This window comes from Chanos chanos, chromosome 1 (genome assembly GCF_902362185.1).
Source record: "Chanos chanos chromosome 1, fChaCha1.1, whole genome shotgun sequence".
Taxonomy (NCBI): domain Eukaryota; kingdom Metazoa; phylum Chordata; class Actinopteri; order Gonorynchiformes; family Chanidae; genus Chanos; species Chanos chanos.
The window spans coordinates 39736992-39764508 of NC_044495.1; the positions used below are offsets into that span (position 1 = coordinate 39736992).

Here is a 27517-nt window from a genome sequence, read left to right on the forward strand (position 1 = left end):
ATCATGATAGCCTACGTTTTTGTTTGTTTGTTTGGAAATTAAGGTTTATCTCGTGGTATAGCCCACGAATGAGGAGTACACTCACGCTGTGTGAGCCGTATAGATTTCATGTCAAAATCAGTCACTGTCTCACTCATTCTCACTGATTAGCAACCTCGAGCACCCATTACATCCATTCAAAGCTGTGATGACATATCCGACCCCTCTGTCTCTGTAATGAATGTATAGAGCTGCTCGACAAGTAGGTTTGACAAAAAAAGAAAAAAGAAAGAAAGAGAGAGAGAGAGAGAGAGAGAGAGAGAGAGAGAGAGAGAGAGAGAGAGAGAACCACCAAAGCCTACAGCTGTTGAAGGTAAAGCAGTATTTACGATGCTGACCAGTTCTGTAAACAAGTTTCAGTGGAATTTTTTTTTTATTTCATACCATATCCATTGTATACAAAAGAATAATTTATCTCCTTTTTCACAGAAACAGGCATTACCTAGCAAACACCCCCCCCCCCCCCCCCCCCCCCTTTATAGATGCAGCAAAAGTAGGCAGAAGCACTTTCAAACGTGCTTGTGATTTCTCATAGACAAATAAACAAATAAATAACCATTTACAAAAAAAAAAACCCTCTAACTTTGTTTAGGCACTTAAACTTTTGATATTCAAATGAATGTACATCTAAGTTACAGATGGAGAAAAAAAAAAGAAAGAAGACGGACTGAGATGAGGAACTGAAACGTTTAAAGAAGAACAGGATGAATGCATAAATGAAACACAAACCTATTGAAACATACAGAAACGACATGTTGCGATAAGCTTTGGAAAATATTTTAGCCTTTCATTACCCCATTACGTTGCTCATTGCAAACGGTACAAAAAAACAAACAGCTGGAGTCTAGAGACGGTTATATTTACTCTATAAGGAAGAAAATAGATATTTTGGTACTCGTTTGATATTGATAGTATCTTTGTGTAAAAGGGGCTCATACAGAGCCATTTATTCTGTGCCATAATTAATTAATTAATTAATTAATTACTTGTTTTACTCACTACAGCACATCGCATTTCAGTCACATACAGTAGACATGTTCTGTTACATGAAATGAGTCGTTTTTTTGACAAACAGCTTCCTTGTTTCAGAAAATACTATATGCAAATAACTATTTAAAGTTTGAGTGATTAAAATATTAGTACCTATGTAGATTCTATTTTGTGCTTTGTGAATAATGGTTAAGTTAATGTAAGAGATTTTCATGTGGAAACTGAATCTGACCTGAGAATTCTACACTGTACTATCTGTTCACACTTAGCATACTGTCTATTCCACACACACACACACATACGCATGCCCACGTGCACAAACACAAACACATACAAACACATGCACACACACACACGCACACACAGGCATTCATGCACACACAAAGACACACACATATTCCTGACCAATTTGTAAAATTAAAAACCTTGAAACATGTACTACAAAACACTGGGAAACAAAAATGAATATTGAAGTCATTTTCAGTTACCCAGTTTCCCTGCACTGCCTCAGTGTGATGAACACTGGAAATGGTTCATAAGCCAAACAAAGTTTATTCAGAGAGAGTTGAGGCGCATAAAAAAAAAGACACATCTAAAATTTTAGGTAGTTTATATCCGTGTTGGCTGATAATTTCAGTGATCAAAAGACTGTAGATACTGGAGATACTGGTTTAATTTGGTCAATTATACTGATGGATATTAGTGACCACGTTAAAAGTTGCTGAAAAATGCCTCTGTGTCCTTTTTACCCACCTGACGTGACCTGAAGCTAGTAGCATCACCATATAAATACCAACGACCTCATCAAAACAGGTTAAATACCGACGACCTCATCAAAACAGGTTAAAATTTCCCATAGGGATATCAATACATAACACCGTGTCTATATATATATATATATTATCCATATACAAAAATATATACACTAAAATAGAAATTTAACACAGAAGCAACAACAACATATGGGGCCGTTTCAGACACTTTCCCGCTGTTTTGACATTGTTTCTGTTGGTCCCAACTGTCCTGGTATTTTCCAATGGGTAGTGAAGCTTGGGTAAAAATGAATCATAAATGCTTCTGTGTTCATAGAAAAATAAACAGTTACTAGGCTACGAGAAAAAAAAATCCGTGAAGAGAAAACCTGAGCAGCATTAGGATAGATGAGGATGAGTCTCGGTAAGGCCTTGGGCTCCGCTGGCTCTGCGTGCCTTAGGCCTCGGAGGACAGAATGAGTGGACCGTCCCGGAGTTTGTCAGTCTGAGAGCCAGGGATGACGACGTGGCACTGTTCGTTCCAAAACAAAACGAAAGGAGGTGAAATGAAAACCACAATTCTGCCAAATGCCCTGATTATGATTTTTGGAGGGATTGTTTTTGTGTGTGTGTGTGTGTGTGTGTTTTGTTTTGTTTTGTTTGTTTTTTTAACCCACAAACAAGGTGCAGATGACTCAAAGCATTAGCATACACTATAGAAATATCCAGAAAGATCACCTGAGAGCAGCCTGTTGGGGCAGCTAGAACCTACAGCTTTTTTTCCTCAAAGACAGATAAATTGTGGCATTGTAAACTCTTAGCCTGGTACGTAGTCCAGAACTTTGTTCTTGTACCTATTCACACTCTCTAGCGTACACACCCATGTGAAAACACAGCATTAATGCTTCTCAACCAGAGTATAACCACACAAACTAAGAGTAAACAAAGCACTTGTGATCTGGTCATGCGGTCCTTCGGTGTGCGTCGCTCAGTTTTTGAGGTCCTTCTGTTCGAAAATGATGCGGCCAGCAAAATAAATACCGACAGTGCCAAATATGGCGGAAGAGGCGATGTAGGCGGTGACTGATTCAGTGAATTGGACAATCATGCCCATGAAAAGTGTGGGAAAGACCTGCGAGAGCAGGAAGGTGCTATCCAGAATGGCAAAGTCTAGACCCACTCCACGTTTCTCATAGTCTTCACACTCCAGGCCACCAGGGGGCGAGCTATTTTGGCCGTGCAGAGGTGGGTAGTAGTCTGAACTGTCCCGGTTGTGGTAAGCATGCCCGTTTGCACCACTGTTTTTACAGTTCAGATCTCCTAACTCATTGTCCATCGTCAGAGAGACAGATTCGTGAGTGATTGTAATCCCGTTCTTGTGCAGATTTTTGGTTTTGCTTTTTGGCATGTACACCTGTAAACAGAAAAACAGCAATACGATATGTCATAACAAGACAAGTTGTAAACAATTTTATAAAGACAACGTTTTGAGATGCATTCATATTCAAATCAAAGGAATCATTGAAAACCCATTATCAGACATTGATCACAATACAATAGAGTAACAACAGGGAAACAAGGGGAGCACATTCATATATGATCCTCCTTTGTGGTGTGGAGGTGTGTGAGAGGAAGAGGGAGAAAGAGAAGGAGAGAGGTAAAGAGTGTGTGTGTGTGTGTGTGTGTGTGTGTGTGTGTGTGTGTGAGTGAGAGAGAGAGAGAGAGAGAGAGAGAGAGAGAGAGAGAGAGAGAGAAAGATTGTGTTTGTTCGTTTGTATGTTTGTTTGTTTGTGTGTGTATCTGAGTGCATTTGTGCCTCTCTCAGACAAATCCCTACCTCTTTCTCTTTGTGATACTGGCAGGTGAGTGTGTAAGGCAGCGTCTGCAGGGTGGCATAGGCGAAGCCTGTGAGAGCCGACATGGCAGTGACCACGATCATGCTCTTGGAGAGACAGATGACCAGTGCAGACACAGTGAAGCTCACCATGCTGCTCAGGTAAACCCGTCTGGAGCCAAAGACGCACACCAGACGACTCATGACCAGCGAGAAGAAGGTTGAGGTAGCACACTGCAGGAAAAGTCCCAAGCTGCCCATTCGGATGCCTGGGGGGAAAAGAGCAAACAGAGAACAGCAAAGAAAGCCAAGGTTAACACAAAAAATATCCACAAAGAGATTAACACAAGGTTAACACAAAAAATATCCACAAAGACACAGGGTTAACACAAAAAGTTAGTATTTGTACTAACAATGTCTTGGCCTCAACTGTTATTTTAGTGACTTACTGCTACGTGTAATTTTCAACATTATTGTGCTCTTCACTCATTTGTCAGCAGCCCGTTTGTTATTCACTGTCCTCAATTCTGATATTAGCTGGTAGCATGAATGGCACCGAACCAACAAAAACACTGTTCATCTAAAATAAATCTCACGGGAAAACACTGTGGACAGGCACATATGTCTCCAGAGATTTTGCTGCTATTTCTTGTATCGAACAGCTATCACTCTCCACACACACTGAGATGGAATCCAGCATTTAAACAAGAACATGGGCCAAAGCCCCGTTTTCAGCAAAAATGTCCAAAATTCAGATATCTTTCACTAGCCTGCTTTTCCCGCTCAGCCACGGAGAGGCAGGGCTGAATAACAAACGCGTGTAAAGTGGCAGCGCCATCTCCTCAGTGCTATTCATAGACAAGAGTACAGACAGGCTTCATTTGTTTGCACTTAAATCCACACCCGTCTGTAAGCCTTTTATGTCAGAGAAGGAGTGTGTGTGTGTATCTCCCGCCTGGTATGATGTTTAACAGGAGCGAGGGGGCGGGCTGTTGCCGTTGGAAAGCGAGAGGAAAGACAGCGGCGGTGGTGGTGTTTGTCAGCCTGGCGGATGAGGGGAACTGCTGCTGCCCGGGTTCTGACTAGGAGCGAAGGTGAAAACGAGTTCACAGGAGGAAAGACAGAACCAAAATACTCGAGGACTGAGACGGGGAGGAAATACCAAATAAACTCTGGGAGAACAAACTCGTTAGCGCAGGAAATGCTCACTCGCAGTCCAAAATTACAGAGCTAAAACCCTTTTCTTTTTTGACAGAGCACAGAGGCGGTCGGTTCAAACGCGGAGAGGGGCAGCCTGTTGATTGGTCTAAACTCACTGAAACAGCAGACTTTTTTTGACACTACTTTATGTTTTGGTACACTGGGTAACTTCTTCCTCTTCAGAAAAAAAAAGTGTCTCGTCATTTTTACGCAAACAGATTGTGAGTGGAACATTATTCCTGGGCTGACATGTGAAGAACTTCAAGAACAACTCAAAACACAGCACAATACCTAAGAGCATAGCTAGAGGTGGACCATCGTGGTTCGTTTTTATTTACAGAAGTGGAGCAATGTATTTGCCTGCACACCAGTCAAACGAATAACACATAGCTCTATGAAACTCTTGGCTTCTGTAGGGTAACACAGCCGTGTTTGACACTTAACCTCTCATTAACCATCTCCATCTAATGACACCTTTCCAACTCACCTTCGTCGTAGCGTTGCCTCAAATCCGTACCGGGAGCGGCACTGGGTACCCCTTCATAGAGCCCCTCGCCCACAAAGTCCGTGTAGAAAAGCATGAAAGACATGACGGCCATCCAGCTGCACAGCTGGGCCACGCACAGCTGCCTCATGACACGGGGCAGGTGACAGTAGCTGCGGTAGATGGTGGGTGTCATGGACCAGCAGGTCCTCAGCAGACAGAGCAGCGGCCCGGACTTCAGCGGGCGCAGCTTACACTGGAGCAGGTAGCAGCAGGAACGCGGCACGCGACGGCCCACCTCCAACGAGCTGGGCTCCAGAGCCGCCGTCTTGCAGCAGACGGGCTCCTCCGATACCTTCATGGTGACCAGGACGCTTAGGACAAAGATGAGGATCAGCAAGGAGAAAAGGCACTCGGCCTGTCCGCCCAGATAGAAGGACAGCAGGCCTCCGCTCCAGTCCAACGCCGGCAGTAAGTATCCCACACACCCGCCCAGGCTCACCATGAAGGAGAACATGGCGAAGGCCTGGCCGCAGTCCTCGCGGTCGCGGTACAGGTCGGAGAGCAAGGCCTCCAGAGGCGTGAAGCACACCTGCCCACAGAAGTCCAACAAACCCACGCCCAGGATGAGGAGGCCCAGCTGGAAAGCACGGTTTCGGCGGCTGCTACCCCAGCTGAAGTGGGCAGCCAGCACGTCTGCGTGGGGGATGATGAAAAGGGCCAGGAGGACACCCAGGGAGAGCAGCCAGATGAAAGGTCTCCGTCGGCCGTAGCTGCTGTTGCAGTGATCGCTGGCTGAGCCAATCAGAGGAATGAACAGGAGGCCAAGGACTGGTCCGATGCCTAAAGAAGGGGATCAGAAGAGGAATGAGTGATGCTGTGCTGTTGTGATGCGAGACTGAGAGATGGTATATGATGTTTGTGCATCTTTCTGAAGATTACAAATTAATATTCACTAAAAACAAAACAGACTTCATTAAATGTTAGATTTGCACTTTATGTATTCATAGACGATAAAAGCCTGTACAGATCGTTTCTGTGTGGTAAAACGCAGGGGTTTTTTTTGTAGCCTCCAGTCTTCTGTGAGTTACTTGCTACGATGGGCAAAAACAAAGTGGGCACTAGACCTCCATCTGTTGTTGCCCTTCACCAGCTATCTTCATGCCAGCGTGACCTGACAGGGCCTGTAGATTTGAGCAGCAGGGTTCTAGAACCCCCCCCCCCCCCCCCCAACTGTAACATTAATATCTCTGAGTGAATGTGAAAGCTGTCCACAGTGAGAACTGTGCCTAAAGGTAACCAACCACCAGCTCTCTCTCTCTGTGTCTGTCTCTGTCTCTCGCTCTCTGCGTCTGTCTCTCTCTCTGTCTCTCCGAGTTCTTCTAATTAAAGGAGATGACTGCGTCCATTTGATGGGCACAGATTCCTGTTTTGACCCCAAGCCGCACAAACAGGGGAGATTTCAATCAAAGCTGACACGCACGAGGGAGGCTTTCTATTCAAAGACTGAAAAAATGTGATGATTTTTTTTTTTAGTTTTCTGTCGGCAAATGTTTTTATAATGGTTTTTACAATACACACACCAGCGATTAGAGGACAATGCATAGCATTAACAAATTAAAAAACAGTTTAAAAAAATATCATTCAAATAATATGTTTTGTAAGGGCTAATCATAGTTGAAACAGAATTCTAGCCACTTAGGAAGTACCAGGGCATATTTGCAAGACTCAGGACTGAAAATCCAATGCAGCGTTTGTTCTTATTTTTTCCTTTCTACATTTACAAATGGTTTGTCTATGGACGTGGTTAGACAGGAAAAAGGCTGCCCAGTGCACTAGCCCCTCCCACATTCACCTGTTACCTATTTACTGACACAGGTAATCAAAAATTGGGACCTGGATAAAACAGGGAGCTTGGTTAATATTCAAAGAGATGAAAATAAATATAAATATCAAATTCATATAGGAACGATTTAACTTATACATAACTTAACTGGCTCCTACGATGGTATTTAAAATTTGTACACGTTGTTTGCTGTAGGCAGAAACTGGTTTATCAAATCTAAATCTAAAAGGAGATTAAAGGGAGGAAATCCAAAAGGAGATAGAAAAAAAAAACACCACTTCAGTACATGAAGCATATGAGGCTGGTCTTGACAAAGCATGTGTTATTCCTGTTAACGGGTATCTGTGCAGTAGCAGGGGAAATGGATATCCGAGGGAACTACCTGGCCTTTGAAAGGTTTATGCATGGATATCTGTCAACAAGAACTCTGAGCCGACCCATGTTCTCTTCTCTGACTGTGGAGATACAGCTGGGGTTTTTTTTTTCTCTTCTTTTTTATTGCCATATAAGAGTGATTTTGTGCAAGTTAAGATGTGAGGAAAAACCATGCATGCATCAAGACTTTGAGGCACCACATTGCACATTCTTCAAGTAGCATAGCGTTCACACTAACTTTTTTACGCCTACACAAACACACACACACACACAGACACACACATACACACACACAGACACACACACACAGATAAAATTTCTTAGCTTCTTTTTCTCTCTCTGTCCATGACTACCACTAACATTCTCAAGAGACACGGAATGTAGACCCTTTTAGAAACAAGCAAAAGCACAAGGTTCCCTCATCACACAGATACGAACCAGCAGGCGGTGAAACCACGCAACACGCAAACACACACAAGCTTGCTCTTTCCCTTCACCCCTTCACACACAAACACACTGAGAGAAAGGTGAGAGACTCGCCCAAGCTTCAAAAACCACAGAAGATGGGAAGGGACTTACTATGAAAAACACTCAAACACACTAAGAGCCTCTTTAAAATGACCTTAGTTTGGGAGTACAAGAGTACCAATCATAGAGAGGCAGGTCGAGACAAATACTGCCAAACCACCAATCAACATCCTGACACTCTTTACCCTCTACGTTCTGAACCATTTGACCAGAGTCATTTAAAAACCCTCTTTCTAAAAAAAAAAAAAGAAAGAAAGAAAGAAAGAACCACATTCATCTTTGGTCACAAAACTATTTATCTAACAATACTTTAGAAAAGGAAAGTACACATTCATTTTGTGTGTGTGTATTTGTGTGTGTGTGCCCGTGCCTCTGTAGTTAGCAAGAATTTATTACAGTTGACACAAAGGTTCTTTCTCTGTATGTCTGCAGCTGTTCGTGGGGAGGGAGTGTCGCACAGACTACATCAGCACACACCACACACTCCATTTGTGAGATGACCACATGCACGTGCATGTGTGTCTATGTATGTGCGTGAGTGTTTATGTGTGTGAGTGTCAATGTGTGTGAGAGTGTGTGAGTGTGAGTGTGTGTGTATTTATGTTTGTATGGGAGTGTGAATGTGTGTGAGAGTGAGATAGTGTGCATGTGTGCAAGTGTGAGTGTGAATGTTTGTATGTGAGTGTGAATGTGTGTGTGTGTGTGTGTGTGTGAGTGTGTGTGTGTGTGTGTGTGTGTGTGTGTGTGTGTGTGTGTGTGTGTGCGTGTACTGCCTGCTTTAGCTGATCTGGTCACAAGGCTATCTGGGAGAGACATCCATTTAGAGCAAACCATGTGGAAGCCATTTGTGGTCAAAGAATAATGTATCTATTCATATGGGGCACAGAGGAAAGATGTCAAGTACATCAGCCAATATATATGAGGTCAAGGGTTCAGATACCTGTACAGAGTAAACCCGAACTGTCACACTGCCACCATCTAAAACAGGCTATGTTTCAAACCATTACAGCGGCTCTGGGAATAGCAAGAGGACATGTAAAAGGAACAAGTCCATTCCTTAAAACTGTAGAAAGGGTTTCGTTCAAAAACAATGAAATATTTGGAACGATGCCATTGTATCAGCTTACCATTCTATTCTGTAACTTGACCAATCAGGTTAGACCAAGTAAGAATTCTAGAATTCTGGAACTTCTGGAATTTATTTATTTATTTCAGAATGTTCATTCCCTCAAGAAGCAGGAGGTTCACATGTTTTGGGTTGAATCAGATGAAATGTTGGCAGAGGTTGGCCTAAAAGCACAGTCCCACTGTCTAAATGTAACCCCAACCCACAGGGATGTCTATATTTAAGATAAGATGGTGTGCTTTGTTGATTGGTGAACTACACAAAACAACGAACAGAAAATTCGACAAGGGATTTCAAAATTCCCCGAAAAAAATACAAACAGTCTAGCATAAAATAACCATGTATTCTGCAATGTAAGCCTCTGTAAGTAAAACATCACAAACATATTGCATGCAAATGTAGAGATATTCTGTCGAACACACACCAGACGTGTACATATACCCTGCACCCACACGCGAGAACGCAAACACACTTACACACAGAGCCCAAACGTCTTCCTGCAGTTTGATAAAGTTTCCTGGGGGGGGGGGGGGGGGGGGGGGGTTGCTGGTCTGTGACAACTCTTTTATCTCTGCACCTCAGGTGGGAATTGACAGAAACAAGCTGTAGCATTTTAACCAACAGCAATGAAACTGCAGCAAGTAACACAGATGTTGTTTTCTGAGGGGTTGCTCTCTCAACCTCACTACCTTCCAATAAACAGCCAATTTCCACTTGAACAAGCATCTACTAATTTATATAACAGTCTCTGTTTTGAGACTGAAGGTTTGGGTGGGGAAAAAAAAAAAGACTGAAATAGCTGACAGACGAGGCTGCCTTAATCTATCCCACACACACCCTTACAAAAGGTCACGACAGGTTACAACAGCTTTAACCACACTAGTCAACTGCATTTCTTTGTTTATAACTTTAACACCCCCAGATTCAAGTGAAAAGTATGAAATTTCACTTAGACACTTAGACCTAGACATACCTAGACTATATGAGGATATACTGTTATTGTTCCAACTAAAAGAATGATGGAAATGTCACAAAACTGGGTAATCACAGCATGCAACAAATCACTTTAAGATGATAGTGTCTGGGCATATATATATTATATATATATATGTATATATATATGTATATGTGTATATATGTGTGTGTGTGTGTTTGTAATTGCTCTCTCTGTCCCTCTCTGCGTCTTCTGAACCTTGTGCTGAGCACAGTAGTAAAGGTGTTGGGGTGCTGCACTGAACACGGTTCAGCCATGTCTCACCTAACACCATAGTCATGTACTGCTCCTCCACACCGGCCTCCAGGAGCAGGGGGGGTACGTAGGTGATCCCGGCAGCAACGCAGATTTCCAGGCCACAGGTCAGCGAGTTGAGCAGGACCAGACGCCAGTGAGACTTCCATCCAGGCATATTTACGCAGGAAGAGTTTGCCTTTTGCCCGTCGGAGGGGAAGGGGGGAAGGGGGGTGAGGTGTTGTGTTAATGGGGGTGCCAAGCAGCAGATGGCGTCGGGTCGGTCGCCCAGGGACGGGGAGGGCGTGACGGGCGCGGTAGAGCTGAGACACAGCACAGCCAGCTCAGATAATCCGCGGGATCCATCCTGTCTTCAGCATTCTGGATCTTACCAGAATAAAAAAAAAAAAACAGAAGAGAAAAGAGCTTTAGTATGCATAAACTGTGGGAAAGAACGACAGTCCAAATCAAAAACTCTGACTAACAGTTTAAAATGGAAAAAAAAACACAAATGATGATGATAAAGACTATAGAGCAGAGGGAAGAGCAGAGGATAAATGCTTTAACCGATGGATTGGAGCAGCAGAATCCTGTCAATCAAAACATCAAGATCAGGTTTTTTCAGGCACATACGACAGTGTATGCACTGTTTATATAATTACTTATCTTCAAATCCTCTATACAATGACTCCAGCAAAAACAAAGAACAAACAAACGCTGCATTTTAAATAGTCCATGTCGCTCTTCATCCTCTTCTGTCATCCTCAGACAGAGTCAGTCATTATAAAACACAGGGGTAATTTGCTCATTCTGTTCCCTGGTCCAAGAGCTCTCTGGGAGCCTCTGCTATTAGACGCTGGGACATTCCTCTGGAGCTTTCTCCACCTCCCACATCACCTGAAGGCCACAGTCAGGTCCTTGTCCCAGGGCCTGCTTTCCCTGAAACCCTGGTCATTAGATGAGCCATTAGACCAGGTACCCTCTCACAGATGACACTCCTGTTCTAATCAGCAGCTACTGCTCATGTAGATAACCCTCAATGAGACACCCCCCCCCTTCCCTTTTTTTTTTTACTGCTTCCTTTCACAAAGTCATCAGAGTAAATTATACGCCTTCCACTTGAAAATAATAGACCCACAGTGTCTTTGATTTCTTTGTAAGGTCACGAAGGATAGCTACAAAAAAAATAGTGTCTCTTACCACTAAATCGGTCCAGTGTGAAAAAGAGTTCAGAAATTACTTCTCTGCCATACATACAAGAAAAATCATTTGAACAAAACCACAAAAACACAAGTTTGATAAATAAATTCTTTCATTTAAGCAGAACATGTAAAAATTTTGGCTTAGAGTTTTGTTTCCAGGTGCTTGTTGAAAAATGAATTTGACAAACCAATTGTTGAAAAATTTACCTTTACAACAGCATACAACTCTACACAGAAGACGACCAAACAGAGCCATGTGTATTTTACATTCACTGTAGGCTGTGAGAATACGTTGAAACAAGAACGTCAATGGATTCAACACTTGAATCTTGAAGAGAAATAGTTGAAGTATTCTCGAGTAATTCACTTGAACTGGAGTCTTCACTGATAGATAGGGAGGGTTTTTTTTTTTTTTTACTAAAAAAAACCTTGGTAAGTAGCGTCAGTAACACCCTGCACGTACCACAGTATCACGATCAGTTCGTAGTCTTTCACACAAGCAGACTGGACGCAATGTTTCTTCAGCAAACCAAACAGCCCATCACTGCAGATCCTTGTCCTTTATCCTCTGTGGCACTGTATACTGTACCGACCAGCGCCCTTACTAAAATATCCATCTGACCACATCTCTGTGTCCTTCTTCACGCACTTGCAAACAGAGTTTCCTCTGGGTATTGGCTTGTTTCACAGAACACTATAATTTACTCTCACTTTTAAGGTCACTTCTCCCCACTTCTCTCCTGAGTGTAGCCAGTCAGTCAGTGAAGCACATTTTCCCTTCTGAGAAACAAGCGTAGGTACATGCCCCATGACCTCACCACTCACCTCTCTAAATGTTTGACCATTACTTAGAGACAGGCAGCCATTAAATTTGTTACTTAAAACATCTAGTCACAAGAAGTTTTCACAAGCTAATTATCTAACGGATATTGAACTAGAAACACCCTCATTCCAAAAAAATACCCATCCAAGGAATCGCATTACTTACTTCAAGCACCTACTCTGCGATGATTATGTAGATTTGCAACGACAAAAAGACAAGCCCAGAAGCAGTTTTGACTGCGCCAAAATCAATGTAAATTCTCCAAAAATCGAGCAAAACAAAGTCCCACAGTGAGCTGAAACTGTCTGCCCATGGCCATGGCGTCTGTAGACTGTTAGTGCTTCCTCCTCTCTGTATTACCAGCCTTCTGCCATCTGAACATGAAGGATGTGTGAGAACGTTGAGAGCAGTCACCGCCTTCCAGGGAGAAGAAAGAAAAAAAAACACCAACAAGGTGCTAAATTCATATTTGGTGTGAAATTCCTCTGCCGATGTGTCCCATCTGCTCTTCAATTACGAACAGCACAGCGGATGTCATATTTGTCTCAGGAACACACAAAAGCTTTGCTTCAAAACCAAAACCACATACACACACACACACACACACACACTGGCAGTGTGAACTGAGCGCTTGAGAGGGGGTAGAATGAAACGAAGCGTTTTTTACATCCGCTGGTAAAGACAAGACAACTAAGCATTCCCATCTACGGATATAGCAACTTGGAAAATGGGAATAATTAAAAATAGAGAATACCATGGCATGCTCCCCTCTGAGCGCATGTCTCTGGGTGTTTCAGGGTAATTTCTAGATCATATTGAGATGTCTGAATAGAAACGCCATCAGTTTTGTGTCTTGTTATTAGTCGGGTTATAAAACCACGAGAGGTTTTATTGGTGCAAATGACATCATAATTTCGGCTATTATTGGAGCTTCCATGAGAAAATGAAGTACAATATACAAAGCTCGAACCAGATGCCTTCAGAGTGGTCTCCAGACAGGAGGCGGTGGGAGTCCAGCTTTTCCGAGACACACATAAGCGTTTCACACCCATCACATCTCATTCCCTCTGGGTCTGAAAAGATCCCAACAGGGAATCCGCCCAACACTTCTCACTTTAGACACCACCCCGCTGTCCTAAAGCCCGAGACAAAACCCCTCCCTCCCAGTCCATCCCACTGAAACCAGCTCCTCCGCTCCAAGGTCAGCCCCTTCTCTGACCCTGCGTTGTGTGGGGACGTCCTGTGTGCCCAAGTCTGGTTATTTTAATGTGCCCTCAAGAATTTTAAGCTCCAAATCCAGATTCATAACCCCTGAAACCAATACTAACCCTTAAAAGCAATGTGAAATTAATTTTAATTCAGATTGAATTTCATATCCCCCAGTGAAGATAATAATGTGCCCACCACTAAGAGACTTTTAGTTGCCCCCTTTTTCCTCACCCTGACCTGAACGTGAAAAGAACAGGAATCTTCGCTATCGGATGGAATACTGATTTCTCTCGGACGCAGATGCAAAAAAGTCCGACGCAGAAGACGTCAGAGAAGTTAAATCAGATATGAGTTGCAGGCAGTGGAAAACTACAGCAGATAATTTAACAGCACATTTAGCGAAACCCTAAATTATGTGTAGAAATAAAGTTCACATGTGTTTGCTTTAAACCTGGCAAGTCTGGTACATAACTTTAAAAGGGCATGATTCATGTCCCACTGTGGCCAACTTTCAGATAGAGGTATGTTTCTAACCCCATTCAACGCCATTCAAAAGGCTTGTTTAATGACTCCACAGGCACTGCAGTATATTCCACTTACACCTACTGACTGGCTTTTCTTTAAACCCAGTCCATCTTCCAAAGGGCTCAGAGCAGTCCATGTGGAGAGTATGTCAAAAGAAGGGGGATGGGGTGGGGGGTAGGAGTTGGTGGTGGTTTTTTTTTTGGGGGGGGGGGGGGCTCTTTTGTCATGATTTCTCCTCTCCCCCCTCCAGTGCTGCATTTTTAGACCTATTCAACTCAAAAAAACTCCCTCCCAGATAAGCTTTAATGCCTCAGAGGAGCATTATCACCCTACAGAACAGGCTTTGTGTACATTGTGCTAGTGTAAGTAACTTGATATACTGAGGAATCAAACCTTTTCAATTAGGGCTTTTATTAACCGAGGGGGTTTTGCAGTGACGGACCTAAAAAAAAAAAAAACGAGAGAGAAGGGGGAAAGAATTCCACCAACATGACATAAGAACCACAGGCAACAGCGCAGCAGCGGTATCCAGAAACCTCAGGAGAAGCTTCTGGTGCTGGTTTGGATCCGAATGAATGGAGTAGCAGTACCCTGAGCCTCACTCATCCACTCTCGCCGAGGGACTGATCTAACAAAGCGAAGGCGAAGCCCACGGTACCATCATGACACAACGTTTTCAACTGGAGCCATCCGACATTTTTTTAGGGGGATTTTAGTCAAGTATTTAGGGAAGGGGTGGGGGTGGGGGGGGTGGGGGGCTTCTATGATGCAAGACTCTTTCCCTCTGGAACTCGAGTCACGTGACAGGGGCCCGACCTTAGAGGCTTTATCTATCCCCTAACATCCGTCAGCACGACCTCTGACCTTCGCTATCGTAACAATTCATGTGACAAATGTTGTAGCTCAAAGACAGGAGGCCCTTTGATGATCCGTTCATTCTCTCTCTCTCTCTCTCTCTCTGTGGCCCTGATGCCTGTCAAACACACATGACGTCAGAGAGCGGAGCCAGTGGAGACATGCGTCTCAGACTGCTAAATGTTTGTAATTATTCTCATCTGAGGAATGCTCTAACAATGCACATTTCTTTTTATAAATGTGCAAATGTGGTAAAAATAAGTTAACCGCGCACACAGCGCCATGGTATATGTGGTGTATGAACATCGTTTCATTACTGTCTGTCAGCATTAGCATTTTCAGTTACAGTGAATTAATCACTTTGAGGTAAAAGGATGAGGTGAATACTTGGGAAAGAGAAACAGGAATTCAGTGGAAAGGCAATAGTTTGGTCTCGAGTGAGTGACTAACAGTCACGCTGACTGTGATTTTTTGCCTGTTGCTTTCTCACTAAGCTGTCGAAGCAACGGGAATACGAAGGTTTTTTCTTTTTCACCATTAGTCACTCAGTTCTTGTTAAACTATTAGGTAATAATAAATCACGCACACACCTACTTTACACACACATGTAGAATGGGTGTTGTTAGGTCAAACCCTTTGAATTCTGATATTCTAGTGTATTTCAAAAGAACATTGCAACGCATATCCCAGTACAATCATTACAATAAATACATCACAGATTATACTGTGTAGAAACGGCATCCTGTGACAACAAACCATAAAATTCACATTTTATGAGTCAACTCTAGGATGCGTCACAGATTCATTTTAAATCATGATTTCCATAAGTGACTTTGACTTCTGAGGGTAAACACACAGATCCAGGTTTCCTCACCAACTGGTATCAGATGGAGCTGCAGAATATGATCTGCTCAAGCCGTTTGCTCAGAGCCTTCACACAGGTCTCTGGAGAACCAAGCTCGATTATCCCAAAGACACACGATACAGAACGACACTTGTCAGGTCAAGAGAGAGAGAGAGAGAGAGAGAGAAGAGCGCGGGCTGCCATGGATTTAACAGTGAGAGCATATGAAAAGTCCCGTTTCCTCTAAAACAGGGTTAAATTTGAATATCCTCACACGTTTAGGTAGAGTACAATATCGTCACTCATAGCTTGTGGACAGAACAAAATAGAATCTGTCATGTAACATTTCTGACACTCTACTTGTTTTGTTTTTGAATTACCAACAGATATCTTGAGCTATTGACAAGAACTCTACGCAATAGATTTAGTGTTTCACTGCATTCACTCAAATGAAAAATAATAAAACAAGGATTTTTGAGAGTCAAAACAATACTTTTCCACCATATTAACTTGTATTACCAAAAGTTAGTTTCACTAAAGTTCATCTACAACTTAGTTAGCAGACCTCTTAAAAATGCACTCATCTACACTAAGAAAATGAATCTTTGATGGAGCAAATTTGATGACTATGACACTGAACCTAATCACTGAAAATAATATTAGTCCAATGAGCATTTTCAGCTCCATCAAATACTTCACACTGTCACCTCCCCTGACCACTCTTAGGAGATAAAAGCAGTTAAAATGACGTAACCTTTGAGAATAGCCAAATTATCATGCAAATACACAATCTATCTCAGATACCTGTGAGTAAGGACGTAGTCCTTGGCCAAAAAAAAAAAAAGAAAAATGTGGAAAAGAGGGAGAGAGAAGACGCAGTGATAAACTCTTACCGATCGTTAAGTCCACGCGGCTGCTTTCAGCTTCATGCGAGTCATGCTCAGCTGATTCAGTCTGATGGATTCTCCTAAATCTGTCAACCTGCTCCAACGCTCCAACTTCCCTGTTCCTCCCTCCCAACTATCCCCCTCCCCTCTCTCTCTCTCTCACACACACACTCTCTCTCTCGGTCTCTCTGTCTCTGACACACTCTCTCTCTCTCTCTCATACACACACACACTCTCTCTCTGTATCTCTCTCTCATACACATATACACTCTCTCTCTCTCTCTCTCCCTCACTCTCTCTGGCTTCCTGACTGTGAGATGGAAAGCCCCCGCAGCTCAGGAGAAAACCACTCAGCTCCTCCAAAAAAAAAAAAAAAACAGGTCTGGCCACTCTAGGTCACCTCCTTGTCCAAGCACACAGACACACACACGCGGGCGCGCGCATGCACACACACACACACGCACGCACGCACGCACACACACACACACGCGTACACACCCAGAGAGACAAACAAAACAGCAGGAGCCACGGCACAACGGACTGACATAAAACAAAGAGTGAATTCACATCAGTTCCACCTCAGGACTGTACTCTAGCCTACCTCCCAAAATTCCCTCTGTTAAACCATTAACCACCCCCACCCTCCAACCCCTCATAAAAACACACACACACACAGCGATAATTGGCCACGACCTAGTATCAGGTTAAGCAGCTGATCACTGTAGCTCTTTCTAATGACCTCCCAGTCTGAAGCCTAAATCCCTTACACGCAGTCTTGCTCTTTAGCTCACTAGTTTAAACCCCCCCCCACACACACACTCCCCCTTCATCTCCTCCTCTTCCACCACCTCCTCCTTCTGCGGTGCTGTGTACTCTCCCCACTCACAGCCAGGCCCTGCCCTCCGTCTAATTTGATAACAGAGCAAAGACATGAGGCTGAGCTGAAGGAGGACAGAGTTAGTCATTAAAGTATGTCTCCACTTAAAAGAATCTCCTCTTTCCACAGCCCAAGGGCAGATCAATGTGAGCAGGTAAAGGTAAAAAGAAAAAAAAAGAAAAAAGACCAAGAGCAATTCTCTCTTTTTCCCACCGCACAGACCCTTGTTAAGCTCTTAAAAGCACCTGGATGTCTGAGAGGATGCTGTCTGCTTTAGAAGCTTTACTTTCTCCAACAAGAGAAAGAAGATAAACTGCCCACCACAGCAACCAACTGTTTATCTTAAAGGTTATTCACTATAGATTAATAACTACTTTATGAGCAGATTATTAAAATTAAGTTATAGTTCACTACGCTTCGCTACAAATAAAATTAGAGCAAGATGGTTTTACGACTTAATGTGTGCATCTGAGTTGAAGCATAAACTGAAGTTCACTTCAGGTCAAACAGATCACAGATACGGTCTGATAAATTTTGTTAAAAATATGAGGAGATAAGTAAGGTTCTGCTAATATGAGGAGATAAGCAAACGGTTCTGCTCTCTGAAGCAAAGGAAGAGCTCAGTGCAATGTAAATGCTGTCCACATCTGTAGATAAACTAGATGGATATCGTGTGGAAGGACAGAGAATTTACTGTGTGCAGACACCTTAACTATTACGTGACTCTAATATTAAACAATCTTGCACATTTCACGCACCAGAGGACAGAGGTTTATACTTCAAGCTGGTTTTATTTCTGTTTAGTTATACAATAATGAACGGTTCATTACATGACAGAAGAGTGAGCCAATTGACTGAAGATTATCTCAGGAAATTGAGAAAACGTTCTGGCCTTGGAGTAGACAGCGTTTATCAGTGTGATTTTTTCAGAGAACTTGTAACATTACAAAACACGATTTGAGATGTCTGCCGTGGCAAAATAAATAAATAAATAGAGAATCACAAAGCAGTTGGATTGCCAAGGAATCTGTTCGACCAAGGCTTTAAGAGACGCATTAGTCACTGTCCATGGCTCTTTAACATAAGTCGAAACTATAGAATTATTGCTGTAGATGCATTCCAAGCCTCCCTCATCTAAATTAAGAACTCGTGTTTCTAGAGATATGTTAGGACTGGAACCCAAAGATCTAATTCCAGATGAGTTGATAAGGCCATGATCTATCTACAGGTGAACCTTTCATCCAGTTGTTTTTCACCAAAACGGCAGAGGGAGGGGGGAGGTCAAGACCCTGCTCATCTGTTCAGATGCTGCGGCTTCAGCAGCTGGAGTCTGGCTCATACCCCAAGGCTTACTCATTATAACCTCACTAAGCATTGCTTACTGAAGCGCACTGTGACGCTCTCTCTCTCAACTCTCTGTTTCTTTCTCTCTCACTCACTCTCTCTGTCATTCTAGCTGACTTTCTTAAAGCAGACAAACTCACCCTGAGTGTAGCTGAAATCCCAATTGCAGCTGATGAGAAAAAAAAAAGGTCTAGAAGATTCTTTTTCTCAGCAACAGGCGCCGGTTGCCAACCGCTGCCAAGGAAGTTGAGAAAAAAGACACGTCGAGGTCAGTGATGTGTCACAGCTTCACTGCCCGTTTTAAAGTCTACCAGACTCTTCTCTTTTCAACAAAAAAACTAGATAAACAAATAAAAGACCGGACGTAATCCACGACAGGACATTTGCATTGAGTGTAAGAACAAACATCTGCTCCGGAGGAGCACTAAGTCTCAGGTCTTTTTACAAACTGGTCATCAAAACCAGACACAGCTATTTTTTTTAAACTATTATTATTTACTCTTGGTTTCTTCTTCAGAGAAGGATAGTCTGAATGACATATCTATATGTGTTTGAGGAAGGCAAGAGGGAGGAGTGGAACATTTAAGACCGGTGCCACAGAAGCATAAGCATGAGTTAGCCAGCCAGCTATTCCAGAATGGAAAATTCCACTTCATAGGAGAGGCAAAGTGGAAATACACTGGGCCAACTCCGGACCATTCCGAGACCCCACTTTAGACGCATTACCACACAAACACATCTGTCGCCCCACAACAAGGTCAGGAATCGTTGCAGCTCTTTTCTTTTCTGTTCTCTCTTTTTTTTTTTTTTTTGGTTCTTTTTACAATGTTACCATTAGCATTCAATTGCCAGAGTTACTCATCTGGAAAACAAGCAGATTTAATGGTTTGTGATGACATCAGCAAGCTTTAATGAGACATTGTTCACGCGTGCACACACGTGGGTGAGTTTATTTAAGAAAGACGTCACACACGTACAGTCGGCGTATATGCTGAAGACCATGTGCATTCAGCAAACTGTTGACACCCCCTCGAAAAAAAAAAAAAAAAACCCTCATCATATATGAAGACATTTTTCACACAACAATGGTCGAGCTGAAACAGGCATCAAAGCGACTGAACCATACTGACTTAAATCATAGGCTTGATCCTTTCACATAGTCTGTGCTTCTCAGATATCAAAGGTCTTTTCCTTCTACTCCAGCTCAACACTTCCATTCCTTTTTAGCCCGCTACATGAAAGAAAAACTCTCTTTCTCTCTCTCTCTCTCTCACACACACACACACACACACAAACACACATATTCCTTTTTTAGCGTCACAAAGACACGGAGTCACTTGAAAGTGCAGTGAATCATAAACTTTTATTAACATCCCTCTCTGAAGTCGGCTTCTCAATGACATATTCTTAGAGTGTTTATTTAGCGAAAGCGTCCACGTTTACACTCAGTCCTCCTCTCCCATCCCTTAAGTCGGTGTGGGGTATTTTTGCTCTTTCTGTGTATTACAAAACATCTGGTCTTGTTATCACCATGGGAAAAAAAATGAGTAGAGATGAGTCTGTCTGTGTGTCCAGTGAGACCGGACTTGACTTGATCCTGACCAGTCGCACAGAGAGTCATAGAGGGGAAATGGTCTGAGTCATTCTGCATTCTGTGGCCTCAGCTTTGCACAGCGAGCACCAAATTTGTGGCATTTTTCTGTAACCCATACTTGGGCCTCCATGAAAACAGAGCGAGCAAAAAACTAAGTGGAGTCAGGCCTCTGTAAAGCGAGTGAAGAATCGAGTTGAGCTCCTAAATTGAATAACACCCCAGACAGGAGGTGTTAGTCTCAAAGCAACCGCAAGTAACAGAGTAGTTTATCTGCTAATGAGGAAGCGACTATAAAAAGGCACCAGAAAGACCTTCCTCAGCTAAAAACTATTCATTAAGGTCGATCAAATGTCTTTTGATATGGTTTTTCTTTTTTTTTCAATTTTGGACAAGTTTGGAAATAAACCAGGGAATGTCATGGCTTTAATTCAGCTTTGCAATTCTTTGCAATTGTTTTAAATAAAAAAGAGAAAAAGCAGGTCTTTTAAGCAAATATGCACACATATATGTGTTTGTGTATGTGTGAGTGTAATATACACACACACACACACACACACATATACATGTATATATGTATATATACATATACTTCTTTGAGAGACTGGAAAAACGCAGAGGTACTGGAACAAGCGAACAGTTGGTAGAGCCTGCTGCCAATGTTCCCACACATTTTGGCATCAGCGGGTATCAATAACATTGTCATCGTGCTGTAGAAGACAACTGAGACGGAGTGGGTGCGATCGCTCAGACTTAAAAGCTGCATGTGAAAAGTTCCTCGACATTTAATTCCACTGTCTGAAATAAACATGAGTCAAGAGGACTTTGGTCTATGTCTGTCATTCTTCAGAAAGACATTCTGCCCTCATTTCATACAACACAATTACAGAGCGGTGACACTGATAAGACCATGCTTTTGATTCATTTCTGGTTTGAGGGACAACTTCCTGGGTGTACATTTTGTAATGAGGGGATGACCTTTGACAAAAAAGAAAAAAAAACTGAGGAACCCAACAAACCAAGTTGTTTTGAAATTTCAAAAACGTATATATATATATATATATATACACACACTAACCATTCTCATTCTTGCTGACGTGTTACAAAACATGGACTGTGCAGAGAACAATGAGTCAAGGGAGGGAAGTAAAGGCTTAAGCAAATAACCGAACAGAGAAAAATCAACAGGCATGCGATAGCCCGAGATAGAGAAGTGATGCAGTCATTTTGATTTGACTAATTAGGCCTTTTGAGAGAGACTCTCCGGCACCCCTGTCTTAAAGCCAGCTTGGGTGGAGGCCTCTATTACAGGGGAACAGCTTGGACTCTGACCTTGAGCCCTGGGGAGAAGTTAAGGAATGCTTTTGTGCTTTCCAGCAACGACACAGCTTCCAGTACGAGAGTTAACGCAACTAACCAGCAACCACTGTGAGCGGCTATGGGCTATGCTGTAATAGGAGTTCCAGACCACAAGACCCTTTATTGTTCACTGAGCAGGTGCTTATGCTGTTTTCTGGTGTTTTTAGTTCCAGGGAGACATGTTTAAATCAAGTTGCATTCAAAGTATTCTTAATGTTAAATTTCAGGATAATACTGAACAGTTTACATAGTGCTTAGAGCTGAGGGTATGAATAAATCTGACAATTCTTATGAGTATCCCAAACATTCTGTTTGACCCCCTGTATATTAATCACAGAAGTTAGCCAATGAATTCTTTAATAACTAGAACATTCTGCTACAATGACACAGACAGTTTAAGTCTGATATCTGAATTCACGTTACGCTTCAACTACACATCCACTATAAGACCACATACAAATCTCCAGCCAGTGAACGGAGAAGTCCATTCGATCTTTTTCTCTGTTCTCCTTTCTCTGAGCCGCACGTCCCAGTTCCCATGGTATTTTAAAGCTGCTCGACTCAATTTCTCAATTTCATCATCAGTTGTGTTTAGTCTAAGGGACGGGCAACAGAGAGTATGACACATATCGTGCGATTAAAAAAAAAAGAAAAGATTAGAAAAAAAGAAAAAAAAGTTAGGCCTAAGTAGCTTTCTGAGTGATGTGATTATCTTCAGTGTACTGCTGCATTAGAGCAGAGTGCAGCTGGTCTGTCAGGGCTACGCTGGGTAAAGAGCATTTCTCAAGGATAAAGCAGATGAGCCTGTGAGTGCTTCTCAAACCCTCAAATCACCACAAGGCTTTCTGTGATTCTAAATAAATAAATATATTTGTCTGCATATGCTCTACTCTTCTAATACGTCATGGAGTGATGAAACAGTTGATTGGAAAGAAGCAATGGATATTATGTTTTTATATATACATACATTACATGGAGCTGTTAATATTTTGAAGAAAAAAAAAACATCCTGTCTGATAAGCTCTAAAACTTCTCAAGTTGTCTTTCTTCATCTGTTCTTCCAAAATGTGCCATTTCAGACAGTCAGTAGACAGTCAAGCAATTAGACAATTCAAAATCACCGTGTTGAGACAGAAGGCAAGCGAAAAATCACGCACGCAGATTCAAGTGGTAAACTTTTGATTTGTTCCACCACAGATTTATGTTCTAAGGCGTTTAGCATTTACAGACTGAAATGAAGTCTTTGGTTTGTCTGGTAATCACTCTTCAATGTCCTCTTAGCAAAGAGTCAAAAGGAAAAGACAAACGCTCATTGTTTCACAAACCAAAGCACACTTCAAAGGGAAGACAGCTAATACAATAATCCATCCTCTGTTTAAAAAAAGGTCTAGTCTGTGATCCTGAATGTTTAGATAGTATAGTTGCATTAAAGCAAAGAAGAGAAGAGAAGAGAAGAGAAGACAGTATTTAATCCATAGTTTTCCACTGAGGATGACGGCTCGCTAAGGACCTCTGACTATGGGAAAAGGACCTTTATAAACGTGTAGACACGGTCATGATGGCAACAAAGGTCTCCCTGTCCAGAGCTGGAGCCGTTTAACCTTTTGATCCACCACATTAGAGCAGCGATTTGCTCATCCACTTCTTTGATTATAGTGAATGTCTGCATATGAAAAGTCGCACAAAAATGTAAGGCATTTGATTTACACACTTCTGAATAGCCTAATTTAAAAACATCTGTTTGCAAGATGAGCGTTACAGGCAATGCTAGTTTGTTGTTGGGGTTATGTTCACTAGCGAAGACAATACATTTTCTCTACTTTGATAAATATTTCATTGATACTGACGACATCAATCACAGCTGACAGCTTTACAACCGTCCTCAAAATTTTCCTCTTCCCCCTGATGCAGGCAGAAAAGAAAGAAAGAAAAAAAGAAAGTGTACATAGCCTATATGTTATTGAACTGTATCGAATGGCCAGGATAGTCAGAATGATTCCCGAGCACTGGATACATATCTGGACACTTTTATAGATACTGTCAAACTGTCGACAGTACCACAGCCCAACACACAGGTACAGTAAAGTAACCAAATTCCTAGACTTGAGATATAGTAGGATAAACTAACATGGGAAAAAATGTTAAGAAGCTTGACGAATTTATAACCGATTATGTGACATGAAGATCGAGGCAGAGAATAGAAACGGTAATAGCTGTTAGAAATGATAGAAGGCACAGTTCAGCTGAAAAGAAAAAAACATTATTAAATTACCAACAGCCGTAAACTGATCTTCGCCTCTCAGTCATTGGTTTTTCTCGTTTATCTGACCAGTCGGTAATCCTTTCTGTCTTCCCTGTAAATCGCGGAGTCCGGCACAGGTCCGAGTTAAAACTACATAAACGTTTCATAAGGTTCAAAATACTTTCAAATGCCTCCTCCCCCACACCCATGTGTCAAAACAGCGGGTGTCTCGAACGCAGCGCCAAAATGTTTACAGCGAACATAAACGCTATCGCTGAAAAACAATAGCTATGATTGCCACTGTAATCGGTCCGTAATTGTTGCCACCCTGGCACTTGGCACAATCTCAATACAAGGGAAGCAAAGTAATTCAGACAGAAGTTTAAAACTTCACATGTCGTACCACACTAAGGTCACGCAACTTTACAGCTAAGAAATGTTGTTAGATTCGTTACGGGCTGCTATAGGCCTACGTGTGTACTTGAATCTCCATCACCATACCGTTAACAAGAACGTTGATACTGGTTTTAACGCTGATAGTGGTTTCGTTAGAAAAACCAAAACAGTTCCTCTGTACTACAATAGCGAATTCGTGAGGTAGGCACATAGCGCAGGAAGCGGAAGCTATTTAAGATACAGTGAATAAGTTTAATATATTACTTTCTAAATAGGTAACCGATTTTACACAGCTTACTCAAAACGAACTGATAAGACATCGCTACACCACTAAATAAACATAGACACATTACAAGAGGTAGACGGACATTTACCTTATTTACGTTGCCCCTGTTTATCCATGAAGCAACTTGTTCACTTTTCCCGACGCTCCACCGTTGCCCAACTTGTGGGAAGGACTCAGTGACGTGATAAAATCGAGAGGGGAAAGGAGGGAACGGGTTGAAATCATTGGTGGAATCCAACTATTGGATTTGTGCTACCGATTGACGCGATTATTCTGCACAGTACCGGATGATATATGACACGCTCTCTTGTATCCGCCTCCCCGTGTTTTCAGTTAACCATTGTGATATCTGTATTATAATTTGCTCGAAATAAGTTCACGAGTTACGTAGGAGATTTCCTCCTCTCAAGGCAAGACAGCACTCAACACGGGTGGTCACACAGCCCAGTGATATTGCTTTTACAGCGCCACTGAAACAGATAAATAAACACAGCGAGGCCAATAAATAGATAAACACCGAGACAAAAGGACAGATGACGATCCAAAGATTTGCCATTACTTAGCGATAAGATGCCGCTATAACTGAATGAATGACAGCCAAACAGAGACCGATAACGATACTGTAACCGATTACGACTGACAACTTTTGTAGTTGTTCAGACAGATCAAAAGGCGCGTGATGCTGGTGGCGTTACAAATAACTACAATTTAGTTACTAATGCCTCTACTCAATTATTACATGATAACTAATATATTATCTTTCAGCTAAGCTGTAAACCTATGTAGATTTACATTTCCTAACATTTGTCGATTCAGAACAGAACAACGCAGTTTCTGGGGAATTTTGCTTTAGTAAAGCCAAAGTGGAAATCAACCCTCACCCACACTTGTAGACGGAGCATTACGTTAAAGATATGTAATATTGTTGTATTCCCGCGTCAAAATAATTTTTACAGTGGTCGAAAGTCCAGACGTGTGTGAGGAATTGATCCTACCAGGTCCCTTCAGTGCTGAAGTCCAAGCACACAGAGGGGTATACAGTATATTGTCAGCGCATACATCTGTCAGTGTCCAGTGATTCTACATGCAAACAAGTAGACATTCGTCTGGGCAAAGGCTCTCTGTAAGCTATCTACACTACACTATCTACACTAACATCAGTACTTTAACGCACAAAAAAAAGAAAAAAATGGGCCCAATTTGAAATAAAAATACTCTTTGATGGCGAATCTTTAATAACTATGGGACAAACAGTCATTTATAAGATGATGGCCAGCTCAAATGCAGCCCCAAGGAGGGCCAGGTTTGGGGAGCAAGTTCAAGGCCTCAGATCGGGTGCATAAACAGCTCCTGTCAAACGCAGTTGTTAGATAGGAGCGGCTCAGATGCTATGACGTCAAGGCTGCCGGCAGCAAAAGAGCGAAGGCACGGATGGACGTGGGGCGCTACTGCTGAGTCGGCACCTCGGTTCCCCCGGCCTCTGGGAACCCGAGCTGAAAGTCTGCCGCAGGCGATACGAGGAATGCGAGACATTTGGTGACACATTTCCTTCCCCCTTTCGTGAGTTCCCATGACTGTTGTGCTGAATAAACAGTGCCAGAGAACTGGAGACAGAATGAGAGGAAAAGCATCGCACCCCGGGAGCCAAATTTACAGTATTACGCTTTTAACGCACTAATACAGATTTACCAATGCTTCAGTACACTTTGCATTTGTTGTTTTCGTCTTTCACAAATTTTCACCTTTACTGATAGTAATAAAGTGGTGCAATATTTAGCCTGTTCTATTCTGTGATCTTTATTTTCTGTGTCCTTTTTGACATCTTAAATCCTGTTCGGGAGAAAAAAGTGAAAATACGCTTGTTGCGACTAAGATGTTTCTCACAAACTTTCAGTGCGCCTGAGTCATAGTTTATTTGAATACCGGAAACATGTGGGAGGTGTGGGAGAGTACTCTAAAGGAACAGATTTTACTTATCAGACCATTCTTGTTTTGGAAACCAGTTCTCTCTCTCTCTCTCTCTCTCTCTCTCTCTCTCTCTCTCTCTCTCTCGCTCAGACACTCGGGAAAGAATCATTAGGGAATGATGTAATCCAAAGGAGCCACGGCACTGTGGACAGACATTTTAATTAAAATGCCATTTTAGAATCCTCTAGAGACGTTATGAGTACAAGAGGTTCGTAACCTTCTAATGACGGTTAGGAACAGCTGTAGCAAGCGGAGTCGTTTCTGCTCCTTTAGGAAAGACAGCTAATCAAAACATAATCTGACCGTCAATCAATTTCATGTCATTTTAATGGTTTTTGGGATTAAAAGTGTGACCTAGCAAATGCACTGGGAGCGCAAATTTAAAAGGTTTGCTCAAGTTTTTTTTTTTTTTTTGATTGGTGATTAAACAGCACTGTGATCTAAACTAGTGCATATGTCCATTTCTAAATAAACTGCGTTTTAATTTTTCCATTTCAACATGACACATGATGTATGTCTATGATGCCAAAGGAAAGATGCAGGGTTTAACCCCATGGGCTGTATCTTCAAGTTGACACCAACAGTGAGTGAAATAAGAAACTGAGTCAGTTCAGTTGTTGATATGCGGTATATTTAAGCATTTAATGCAAACACATTTACATCCCCAGAAACTCTCATGCTACATTTTTTAACATGTTAGTCATTAC

General features: G+C 42.2%; 1 protein-coding gene across 2 annotated transcripts; it reads right to left on the minus strand.

Moving 5' to 3' along the window:
• Nucleotides 1-1400: 1400 nt before the first annotated feature.
• Nucleotides 1401-24980, minus strand: LOC115813540 (solute carrier family 45 member 3). 2 transcript variants are annotated; one of them, XM_030776087.1, is made up of 5 exons: nt 24931-24980; nt 10433-10789; nt 5303-6142; nt 3619-3884; nt 1401-3195 (listed from the first exon to the last, which is right to left on the minus strand). In XM_030776087.1, exons 2-5 carry the CDS (start codon nt 10578-10580, stop codon nt 2770-2772), a joined length of 1680 nt encoding a protein of 559 aa, XP_030631947.1. In that variant the 5' UTR covers nt 10581-10789; nt 24931-24980; the 3' UTR covers nt 1401-2769. The 2 variants fall into 2 exon arrangements, with proteins under 2 accessions (XP_030631947.1, XP_030631944.1); XM_030776084.1 differs by lacking the exon at nt 24931-24980 and adding an exon at nt 24191-24271.
• Nucleotides 24981-27517: the final 2537 nt, after the last annotated feature.

Bases quoted from the DNA above. Each gene is read 5' to 3' on its own strand.
- LOC115813540 (XM_030776087.1), bottom strand. From the start codon at position 10,580: ATGCCTGGATGGAAGTCTCACTGGCGTCTGGTCCTGCTCAACTCGCTG. The intron at 6,143-10,432 runs GTGAGACATGGC...CCCCTTCTTTAG, and splicing joins GTACATGACTATGGTGTTAG to GCATCGGACCAGTCCTTGGC. The intron at 3,196-3,618 runs GTAGGGATTTGT...TTCTGTTTACAG, and splicing joins AGTATCACAAAGAGAAAGAG to GTGTACATGCCAAAAAGCAA.